The following is a 12,084-nucleotide window of genomic DNA, read 5'->3' on the forward strand; positions in this document are numbered from 1 at the left end:
TCTCACACCATTCACAAAAATAAACTCAAAATGGATTAAAGACCTAAAGTAAGGCACAAAACCATAAAACTCCCAGAAGAAAACACACAGTAATTTCTTTGACACCAGTCATAGCAGCATGTTTCTAAATATGTCTCCTCAGGCAAGGGAAAGAAAAGCAAAAATAAACTAGTAAGTCTACATCAAATTAAAAAGCTTTTGCACATCAAAGAGAACCATCAACAAAGAAAAAAGGCAATCTACTAAATAGGAGAATATATTTGCAAATGATATATACCCAATAAAGGGTTAAGATCCAAATTATGTAAAAAAAAAAAGATCCAAATTATGTAAAGAACTTACACAACTCAACACCAAAAATAAGCAAACAATCCAATTTAAAAAGTGGGCAGAGGACCTAAATAGACATTTTCCAAAGAAGACATGCAGATGTCCAACAGACACCTGAAAAGATACTCATCACTAATCATCAGAAAAATTCAAAGAAAAAACAAAATGAGACACCACCTTATACCTCTCAGAATGACTAGAATCAAAAAGACAATTAAAGACAAGGATGAACAGGGAGGGGGCAAAACAGAAGAGACTCATAAATATGGAGAACAAACAGGGTTGCTGGAGGGGTTGTGGGAGGGGGGATGGGCTAAATGGGTAAGGGGCACTAAGGAATCTACTCCTGAAATCATTGTTGCACTATATGCTAACTAATTTGGATGTAAATTTTAAAAGTAAAAAAAATAAAAATAAAGACAAGGATGTAAAGAAAAAGGAACACTTGTGCACCTTTGGTAGGAATGTAAATTGGTATATCCACTATTGAAAATAGTATGGAGGTGCCTTGAAAAATTAAAAATAGAAATATCATATGACTAATTCCACTCTTGTGTATATACCCAAAAAAACAAACAGACAAAAAAAACCATAATTCAAAAAGATATATGCATTCCTATGTTTATTACAACATTATTTACAGTAACCAAAATATGGAACAACCTAAGCATCCATCAATAGATGAATGGTTAAAGAATATGTAATATTCTTTATATATATATATATATATATACATATGTACATATGTATATATATAGACACACACACACAATGGAACACTACTCAGCCATAAAAATAATGAGATACTGACATCTGTGACAAAATTTATGGACCAAAGGATATTATGCTAAGTAAAATAAGTCAGAAAGAGAAAAACAAAAACGATATGATTTCACTTATATGTGAAATCTAAGAAACAAAACATGTACAAAAAGCAAAAACAAAAAGCAGAAACAGACCCATAAATACAAAGAATAAATTAATGGTTGCCAGTAAGGAGTATGGGAGATGGGCAAATTGGTGAAGGGTAATGGGAGATACAGGCTTCCAGTTATGGAATTAATAAGTCATGGGGATAAAAAGTAAAACATAGGGAATATAGTCAATGGTGTTGTAATAGTGTTGTATGGTGACAGATGGTAGCTACACTTATGGTGAGCACAGCATAATGTATAGAGTTGTTGAATCACTACGCTGTACACCTGAAACTACTGTAACATTATGTGTCAACTATACTTCAATTAAAAAAAAAGAATTGTCTTTTTTGGCTCAGTCAGTTGAGTTTCTGACTCTTGATTTTGGTTCAGGTCATGATCTCAGGATCATGGGATTGAGCCCCACGTCTGGCTCTATGCTGAGCACAGAAACTGCTTAAGATCCTCTCTCTCTCCTTCTGCCCCTCTCCCCCACTGACACTCTCTCAAAATAAAATATAAAATCTTAAAAAAAATAATTACTGAATTTTAAAATCAGGAAGGATGCCAATGTGCACCTACTTCACCCCTGTCATATGTTTAGTTATGTCTAATTTTTAAATCACAAAAAATTCAAACGTAATAATAGCTGCCCCATCACTTTGACTTGGTTATTTAGAGGTGTGTTGTGTTGATCATGTTAGTCACATGTAATAAAAACTGAGATATTTTGTTGTCACCACTATTAATTGGCAAAGGAGCTCTCCTTAGCAACTTTACAGTTCTCATAGTTGAAGAACATGCTCAATAAACTTCATTCTCTCTCCTGACACAACCTATACACATAAAGGATGCTACAAAACACAATCTACAAATAGGTTTGTGAGCAGAATCTACCATAATAAGCAATTCTCTTTTGAAAAGGCCTACTCTTGAACCCACCCAATAAGTAATTAGCATCTGTTTGCTTTGTCCCAATTTACTGATTTGATTTGATTTTGTTTGATTAAATCTAGTTCAAACTTCTCAATTCCTCCAAATTCTACCCAAGGACCAGGATTAGAATGGTGCAAAATTTAAATTTAAGGAGGTAGAGTAACAAAAACTCAATACTCAAATAACATCCTTATTTCCCCCATTATTTATTTTTGAGAGAGAGACGGGGGTGGGGGGGAGAGAGGAGGGACAGAGAGAGTAGGAGGCACAGAATCTGAAGCAGGCTCCAGGCTTCGAGCTGTCAGCACAGAGCCCAATGTGGGGCTCAAACCCACGAACTGTGAAATCATGACCTGAGGCAAAGTCTTACTCTTGGTTTTGGCTCAGGTCATGATCTCGCAGTTTGTGGGTTCAAGCCCCACATCGGGCTCTGTGCTGACAACATGGAGCCTACCTGGTATTCTCTCTTTCTCCCTCTCTCTCTCTCTGCCCCATACTCTGTCTCTCTCTCAAAAAACAAAATAAAAATTAACTAAAAATTTGAAAGCAACCCAAGTGTTCATCAATGGATGCATGGAAAAATAAAAATGTGCTATATACACACAAACAATGAAATTTTATTCAGCATTAAAAAGCATAGAAATTTTGCAATATTCTACAACATGGGTGAATCTTGAGGACATTACGCTAAGTGAAATAATCAGCCAGTCACAAAAAGACAAATACTATATGATTCTACTGATATGGTACCTAGCATAGTCAAAATCAAAGATACAGAAAGTAGAATGGTGGTTGCCAGGGACTGAAGGAGAAAGAATGGAGTTATTGTTTAATAGGTACTGAGTTTCATTTTTCCAAGATGAAAAGTTATGAATGGCTCAATATGGTATACTTTATGTTACGTGTATTTTAACACAATAAAAAATTTGTGGAAAGACAAAAGAACCCATTTCATTTTATATGTAGACATTGTCTTATATATTATTTAAAATAATTCAGCTAAAACATTTTTAAAGCTTCATTGCATTATTTTCTTACTCAGAAGCCCATTACTAATTAGTATTTTACTCTTAACATCATCTTTTAGGTGTTTACATCTAAAATTTAATTTCTTAGAGCTTGGGAACAATTTTCCCATCTTCTTGTTCTTCCTAAAATAGACCTGATATATAGTAAATATATGTGGATTTTTTGTTAAAAGGGAAACACAAAAAGAGGGATGTCTTATGCCACCATAATGCTAGCATTACTACCTTTAGCATTTTGTGTAAGGCAGGTCTAGTGGTCACGAATTCATTTGGCTTTTGTTTGTCTGGAAAGATTTTATATCCCCTTAATTTTTGAAAGTCAGTTTTGCCTCATATAATATTCTTTGTTGGCAGCTTTTTCTTTCAGTGCTTTGAATATATCTTCCCACTACCTTCTGGACTGTAAGATTTCTGATGAAAACTTTCCTCATAGTCCTATGGGGGTTCCTTTGGATGTAAAAACTTACTTTTTTTTTCTACTTAAAAAATTCTCTCTTTGTCTTTGAATTTTGGCAATTTTATTATAATGTATTTTATGGATTTCTTTGGGTTTATCTTATTTGAGGTGGTTATTTGGTCTTTCTCAATCTGGATATCTCATTTCCTTCTTCCAGCTTTGGAACTTTTTAACCATTATTTCTTAGAATATGCTTTCTTTCTTTCTTTTTTAAAGTTTATTTGTTTATTTTTAGGAAGAGTGAGAGAGAGAGAGGGAAAGAGAGAGAGCAAGCATGAGTGGGGGAGAGAGAATACCAAGCAGGCTCCACACTGTCAGTTCAGAACCCAATGTGGGGCTTGATCCCACAAACCAAATGTGAGCCAAAACCAAGAGTCAGATGTTCAACAGACTGAGCTACCCAGGTGCCCCAAATGTGCTTTCTGATCCTTTTCTTCTCTGTTCTTTTTTCTGGAACTCTCATAATGCATATAGTCCCACTAATGGTGCTCCATAAGTCCTTTAAGTCACTGTTTCTCATTCCTTTATCTTATTTGCTGTTCTTACTTAATCATTTCCAGTGACTTCTCCTTGAGTTCATTGGTCATTTTGTTTGCTTGATCTAGTCTGCTGTTGAATACCTCTAACGCATTTTTCAGTTGTTAGTGTATTATAAGCGTCATGATTTCTGTTTGGCACTTGGGGATCTGGACTAATGGATCAAGTCTTTGCCTCCCAAATAGAAAGCTGGGAACTAGGATTATTTATCTACTCACTTGGTGGTGAGCAGGAGGAGTACCATTGATGTCTAATAGCTCAAGCTGCCACCCCTGTTGCCCCTGGACATCTAGACAGTTCAGACCCATCAGAGCTCCCAGAACTGGCAGGACAGATTCCAGATGTTTGGGCATCCCCCTTGAAAATGTATGCATGTTGGACATCTAAGCAAATCCTTCTCTGCTGGGTGAAGCTGAGAGCTAGATGTTTTCTCCCTGCTTGTAAGGCACTGCACTGTGGTAAGAATCTCTAACGAGAGGGTGTCTTGAATCTCCCTACTGGCTTTGGTGAGCTCTGCTTTGTTCTAGTAAAAACCCTTGTTTCATTTAAGCCTAAACTAAACCCCACCACCACAAATTCTATATAATATTCTGACAAGTTGCATTTCCACTTGAGGTTTCTTCCTTTGCAAACAAGAATTCCATATAAATTCTGGGGTTTTTTTTCATTTTTCAGAATCAAGAAAATTTTATTTCCTTTAACACTAATACATACTAGGCAAGATGTCACTCATTAAAAATCACATTTACTTTTGTTCTATAAAATTGAATAACAAAGCTTGTAATAATCAGAATTTAGGAACTAAGGAGAAAGTTATGGTCATTACCTCCTCCAATCAATTCTTTACACTGTTTGGTAAATATGCGACATCGTCCTTTGTAACAGAAGGAATCGCCTGAATCACAACTTTGTCCATTACGTGCATAAGTGTCAGGCATACAGTGTGGGGAAACTCCATTGCAATATTCAGTGAAATCACATTCATCATATGATTTCCTACACTGTATACCAATTGATTTTAGCTAGAAGGGAAAAGGAACATAAGAAAAGATTATGCATCAATGATACTCAAGTTCTACTTCCCTTCAAGTTTTAAATTTTCACTCATTTACTTTTTCCTAAGTTGCTAAAAGCAATGAGAAAATTAAGTCTTCTTATTAACTACTTAAGCATTGCACAGAAATTTAAAAAACTAAATTTACTGTGGATAAAGGAGTGGATAATGCTCGTGAGAGAAGTGAGAAACTCAAAGATAAGTAGACTACCATAATTATTTTTTTAAAAAAAAAAGAAAGACAAAAAGCACGGCTAAGGAATTAACATAAAAATTGCTTTCAAAAAAGTTACTTCCAACCCATTATGGCTATGCTCACATGGTTTCTCCATATGCTGTTCCTTAAAGCAGAAATCAACCATTTACAAAACAATAAATATACATGATAAAGATTTAGAAAACAGTTTCTAGATGTTTTTAAAGGTAATTTAAGGACACACAGGAAATGTTTATTTCACATATCATATTGTAAACAACTGTAAAAAAAAATAATGTCCTCAATTACATATCTCTGATCTCTTTAGCACTTATGCTTTAGCTAATAGCTTCAGGATTCATTTCCTGTATACCTGTCTTCACCAACAAATACCCAAATATCATCACTACAAACGCTTTCCTCAACCTAAGCCCCAGTTTCTCATCGCTATCATCACTATCCTATGCAGATCAAGTCAAATTTGTTCTAGCTTTCAAAGGTCCTAGAGGCTCAACCTCTGTAACATTCACCACTCCCCAAAATAGGTTTTCTGTATACTTTTTTCCATGTTGGCAAGTATTTGCAATATATAGCAATTCTGACACAAATTCTTCAAGTGATGGGTGGGAAGACAAAACACAATACTTGTGTCACCCAAGCTTATAGAGTTAACAATCAAATAAAAAACAATGATCAAAATTGTTTCTAAAGGAAAATACATATAAGTATAATGAAAAAGTATTAATATTACTTTCTTTAAAATATGCTTCCTGTTATAAATATGTATAAATGGAAATATTACATTTATTCTAATTTCCTCTATTGTTATGACTGTCTTTTATAGCAGTTTAAGGGCCACAGAAAATATGAGGGGTAAGTACAGAGACTTCCCATATAACCCTTGATCAGCACATACAAAGCCTCCCCTCTAATCAACATCTCCAACTGGAGTGGTATATTTGTTACAATTGATGAACTTATATGACACATCATAATCACTCAAAGTCCATAGTTTACATGAAAGTTCTTTCTTGCTGTTATATATTTTATGGGCTTAAACATATGTATAATGACACGTATCTATTGTTATGGTATCTTACAAAGTATTTTCACTGCCCTAAAAATCCTTCATGCTCTGCCCATTCATCTCCCCTTCAGTCCCTGGCAATCACTGATCTTTTTATGGTCCTTTTTGTAGTCTCACCTTTTCCAGAATGTCATATATTTGGAATCATAGAGTCTGTAACTTTTTCAGATTGGCTTCTTTCACCCAACTTCTTTTTCAATACACTTATAAATGTGCAGTTCCTCAAATGTTTTATCATCCTACTTGCTCCTTTATTAAGAGGTGTTAATTTTTCTTTACTTGGCTCCCTAATTCCAAAATGGCCCTAAAACTTAAAAATGGCTGACTCCTTGTTTCTGAAGTGCTTTCTCTTAAAATCTTTTTTGTTTTTTTATTTTGTTTTTAATTTATTTTTATTTTTTGCCAAGACTTTCAGTCTGTATATGTAATGTGTCATTCATTGTCAGGGCTATGACCCTTTACACAACTAATAAGGAATGGGTGGGTTAATTTATTGCCTCTGACCACCACACCAGCCTTGACTGCATAGTAAAGAGAGTATTATGTGTATCAGAAAATTCATAGCTTGGGCTATGTCCCTTTTGATAATTAGGCCCAACGACTATTCCAGTCTCAATAGCACTTGTTCACATATCCCTGTTGATACAACTGGTTTAAGTTATTCCCTTTTGATGCATCAATGTCAGGAAACTTAGTAATCTTCTATACTTCTTGTGTTTGATAGGTTAGTCAATTTTTTTAAAGTTACCCTTAATATGAATAATTATGACTAAATTATATCAAATAATGGAAAAGAAGAGGAGAGTAACATCAGCAAATGTTAGAATAGGAGATTCCTGGCTGCATATCCTCACAGAAATGCCTGTTTTAACAACTACCTTGAATGACAATCTGGCTGAAAGGTTCTAGTCCCCACATGAAGCAAAAAATCTGAGAGTAGATTCATTGGAAGATGGTAGGAACAGTTTCATTTTACCCACATTATCCATTCCTCAAGGTGGCACCGCTCAATGCCAAGAGAGACTCTTGGCTTGTGATTTCTCTGACAGAGGAAAATAAAAGTGATGAGAAGCTGGTTTCCCCAGCCCTGCAAAACACTGTCCAAGAGATTTACTTTTGTCTCACCCGACTCAGACCACTTAGGGAATTGGCATACTTAAATAGTCTTGAGATACCAAGGACTAGGGAAAAGAGATGGGGGTTCACATCAACTAGCACATAGATTACAACAACCAGCCACATATCTAATTAACTGTCTTACAGACTTCAGCAAGAACCTCACCCATGAGCCAACAGGATGCATTATCTGAGGACACCCACAACAAGCCAACTAACACCCCCAGTACTCCACACTCACAACCTGTCGCCAGAACGACAAACTCTCCAGCAGATGGCACACATGAGGCTCCAACAAGTGGGCACAATCCTGCAGACAACACATGGATATCAGCACCTGGCTGGACTTTGCTGAATTGCACAACCTTGAACACTTCAGGGCACTGTTTTATGGAAATTTTCTGAGGGGCTCTCCATAGCCATACTGACTTTCTGGGATTGAGAGAAGGTGTACAACCCTAAACTCCGGCCCTCTGGAGGTGTGAAACAACCCGGGAAGAGGAGTGGAACAAGCACACCCATAAAAAAGGTCTGAGAGACCCCCAAAACTCTAGTTGGTCTGACTACTGACTGGTTTCTTTCTCTCTCGAAGCCAGCTAGTAAACACTAGAAGAGATGTGAAACACTTCCATTGTGAAGGCAGCAGTTCAAGACTTCAAGAAACATCAAGAATCAAGGAAACATGATGCCAACAACAGAGGTCTTGTGGAAGACAAATGAAAGAAATGGAAATGTACAAAGTGTCTGACAAAAAATTAAAAATAATCATCATAAGCTCAGACAAGAGAGCACAAAACAAAATCAGGAAAACAATACATGAATGAAATGAGAAGTTTCACAAAGAAGAGAAAATTTTTTTTAAAAAGAACCAAACAGAAGAAATTCTAGATCTGAAGAATACAATGATTGAACTGAAAAATTCTATTAAAAAGCTTTAAAGGCACAGCTGATCAAGCAGAAGAAACAGTTAACTCAAGGGCAATCATTTAAAATTATCCAGTCAGGGGCGCCTGGGTGGCTCAGTCGGTTAAGTGTCCGACTTCGCTCAGGTCATGATCTCACGGTCCCTGAGTTCGAGCCCCGCATCAAGCTCTGTGCTGACAGGTCAGAGCCTGGAGCCTGTTTCAGATTCTGTGTCTCCCTCTCTCTCTGCCCCTTCCCCCTTCATGCTCTGTCTCTCTCTGTCTCAAAAATAAATAAACGTTAAAAAAAAAAGTTAAAAAAAATAAAATAAAATAAAATAAAATTATCCAGTCAGAAGAAGAAAAAAGAAAAAATATTAAAGAGAGCCTATGGCTTGGGGCAGTTAATATGGTGTAGTAAGGGGATCCTGGGTTTGTCTTGTCCCTTGAACATAGCTAGATGGACATCAAGGTATTTTGAATACCTAGGGAATTGATCTGAGGACTAACAGAACAATCTGTATAATTTGAGGGAGAGAACACAACAGGTACATGGTGCAAAGAGGTGAACTGGGGGAGAGAATAGCCACAGTGCCAGTGCCACAGAGGGGAGACAGCCGTTTTCCCAGAGAGGAGAAAGATGGGAGGTAGGAGGAGAAGTGCATCAGATTTGCATAAGAAAGCACTCCCCCCTGAAAGCAGCAAGAGAGAAAGAGTGAAAACATCCATAGGGGACTGCATAAGAAAACTGTTCCCCAAAACCACTGACAGAGGAAAAAGGACAGTTTCAATACCACCAGTATTTTCTACGAACAGTGGAGCACAGAGTCTGAAGTTTCAGAGGTCAGCCCCTGGTGGTGTTCCCAGGAGGAAGCAGGGTGGAGCCCCTGGAGTGTGCAGAGCCATCTGAGGATAATCTGGGTTGCTCAAGGAGAAGCAGTTCCCCTGCTTGGAGTATGCTTGGTAGAGATGATACACCCTCTCTGTGGGCAAAAGACAGGGCTGGCACCATCAAGCTGCCACCTTCACCCATTCACCCGTAAAGGAACACAGACACTGGCTGAAGGCAGCATACCCTGGTGCCAGTTGTGTGTTGTGACTTCCCATTAACTCTGAGCCCCTGCCACTGAGCAGTGGCATGACTATTTCCTGAGACATGCTGGCCACAGTGTGGTGACACCCTCCCCCAGAAGATCACTGTGTCCAAATCCCAAGGGTCTTCTGAAGTATTTTGAAACACAACCATACCTGATATAAAATTCTGGAAAGAGATGCTGCCTGGTAGGCAGACAGCTGGGACACAGGGGAAGGCAGGGTGCTGACAGAAGTGGGGGATATAAGAGCGGTGACTGATATGCAATCCTGTGTCTGTGAGGGCATGAATTTCCTACTTTGGAGACTTGACAGTAGTGTGAAGCCATTTTCACCTTTAGTCCACCAATACTGTTGGACACCAGGAAGCTAAAAAGCACGACCAAATGGAGAATGGAGCTGTTACACCAAGAGCCCACACACCCCCGGCCCTCGAGGCACATCTCCACTAGAGCAAGTAGGATTGAGAATCAGAACAGCAAGCTCCTCCCTCAGAAGACAAGCGTGAATCCCTTCCACGAACTTAATCTACCACCCACAGACTGCTGCAAGGTTTTAGCTCTAGGGGAAACTGGATCTAGCTTCATTTGGGATTTTTTGTTTGTAATTTGTTTATTCATTTTTCATTGTTATTATTGGTTTTTACTGTTGTTGTTGTTATTTTTCTTTTGTGTCTTGGATGCAGAAAGAGCAAAATTTTTTATTTTATTTTTTATTTTTAAAATTTTTATTTTTTGCTCTTTTCTTTGTTTTCTATCAAGCTTGTGTTAACAGGAAGACCAAAACACACCTAGGGTCTAGCTTCCTTTATTTGATTTTTGCACAATTTTTGTTTTTATTTCATTCTATTATTGTTGTTGTTGTTGTTGTTGTTGTTGTTTTTTCTTCCTCCAAAATGACAAGATGGAGGAATTCAACTCAAAAGAAAGAAAAGAAGAAATGATAGCCAGGGTCTTAGTAAATGTAGTTATAAGTAAGATATCTGAACTAGAATTTAAAAGAACAATGATAAGGATACTAGGCAGCTTTGCAAAAGCATAGAATACATCAGATAATCCCTTTCTGCAGAGCTAAAAGAGCTAAAATCTAGTCAGGCTGAAATTAAAAATGCTATTACCAATATGCAAACCCAAATGGAGGCCATAAAAATGAAGATGGGTAAGGCAGAGAAGTGAATTAGTGATATAGAAGATAAAATTATGGAAAATAATGAAGCTGGAAAGAAGAGGGAAACAAAGATCAGGGACACAAAAGCAGAATTAGGGAACTCAATTACTTATTAAAACATAATGACCTTTGTATAGTAGGAGTGCCAGAAGATAAAGAGAGAAAAAAGGGGCAGAAGGTTTATGTAAGCCATTTATCACAGAAAACTTCCCTAATCTGGGGAAGAACACAGACTTCAAATCTGTGTTCCAAGAAGCACCAAGAACTCCCATTAAATTCAACAAAGGCCAGCCATCACCAAAACATATCATAGTCAAACTCACAAAATACAAAGACAAGGAAAGAATCCTGAAAAAACTTAAAAGTCCCTAAACTATAAGGCATCAGGTTGGGATCAGGTTCACAGCAGATCTTTCCACAGAAACTTGGCAGCCAGAAAGGAGTGGTAAGATATATTCAATGTGCTGAATGTAAACAATATGCAGCCAAAAATACTCTATCCAGCAAGGCTGCCATTCAATATAGAAGGCAGAAAAGAGTTTCCCAAACAAAAACTAAAGTACTTCATGACCACTAAACCAGCCCTACAAAGAAATTTTAAGGGGGAAACTTTGAGTCAGAAAAAAAAAAAGAACAAAAGCAACAAAGGCTAGAAAGGACCAAAGGACATTACCAGAAATATCAATTCTACAGGTAACACATTGGCACCAAATTCATCTCTTTCAATAATTACTCAGAGTATAAATGGACTAAAGGGTCCAATCAAAAGATATAAGTTATCAGAATGGATTAAAAATAAAAACCCTCAGGAAAGTAGGGATAGAAGGATCATACATCAAGATCATAAAAACCATATATGAAAGACCCAACACTAATATCACCCTCAATGGGGAAAAACTGAGAGCTTTCCACCTAAGGTCAGGAACAAGACAGGGATGTCTACTCTCACCACTGTTATTCAACATAGTATTGGAAGTCTTAGCTTCAGCAATCAGACAGCACAAAGAAATAAAAGGCATCCACATCAGCCAGGAGGAGGTCAAACTTTCACTCTTCGCAGATGACATGATACTCTACATGGAAAACCCAAAAGATTCCTCAAAAAAATGGCTAGAACTGATCCATGAATTCAGCAAAGTTGTAGGATATAAAGTTAATGCACAGAAATTGGTTGAAGTGACAGAAACAGAAATCAAGGAATTGATCCCATTTACAGTAGCACCAAAAACCATAAAATACCTAGGAATAAATCTAACCAAAGAGGTGAA

The 12,084-nt window shown here is 37.1% G+C and overlaps 1 protein-coding gene across 3 annotated transcripts in view; it reads right to left on the reverse strand.

Annotated features, from left to right (window-relative positions):
• Positions 1-12,084, reverse strand: part of LOC109262292 (disintegrin and metalloproteinase domain-containing protein 5-like) — a 134,262-nt gene that overhangs the window by 37,900 nt on the left and 84,278 nt on the right. For all 3 annotated transcript variants that reach the window (XM_019440723.2, XM_019440722.2, XM_019440724.2), the window contains one exon: positions 5,029-5,224. In XM_019440723.2, coding sequence (XP_019296268.2) covers positions 5,029-5,224 — 196 coding nt within the window. The remainder of the gene's footprint in view (positions 1-5,028; positions 5,225-12,084) is intronic.

Source organism: Panthera pardus, unplaced genomic scaffold (assembly GCF_024362965.1).
Source record: "Panthera pardus isolate Hobbes unplaced genomic scaffold, ASM2436296v1 HiC_scaffold_13, whole genome shotgun sequence".
Taxonomy (NCBI): Eukaryota; Metazoa; Chordata; class Mammalia; order Carnivora; family Felidae; genus Panthera; species Panthera pardus.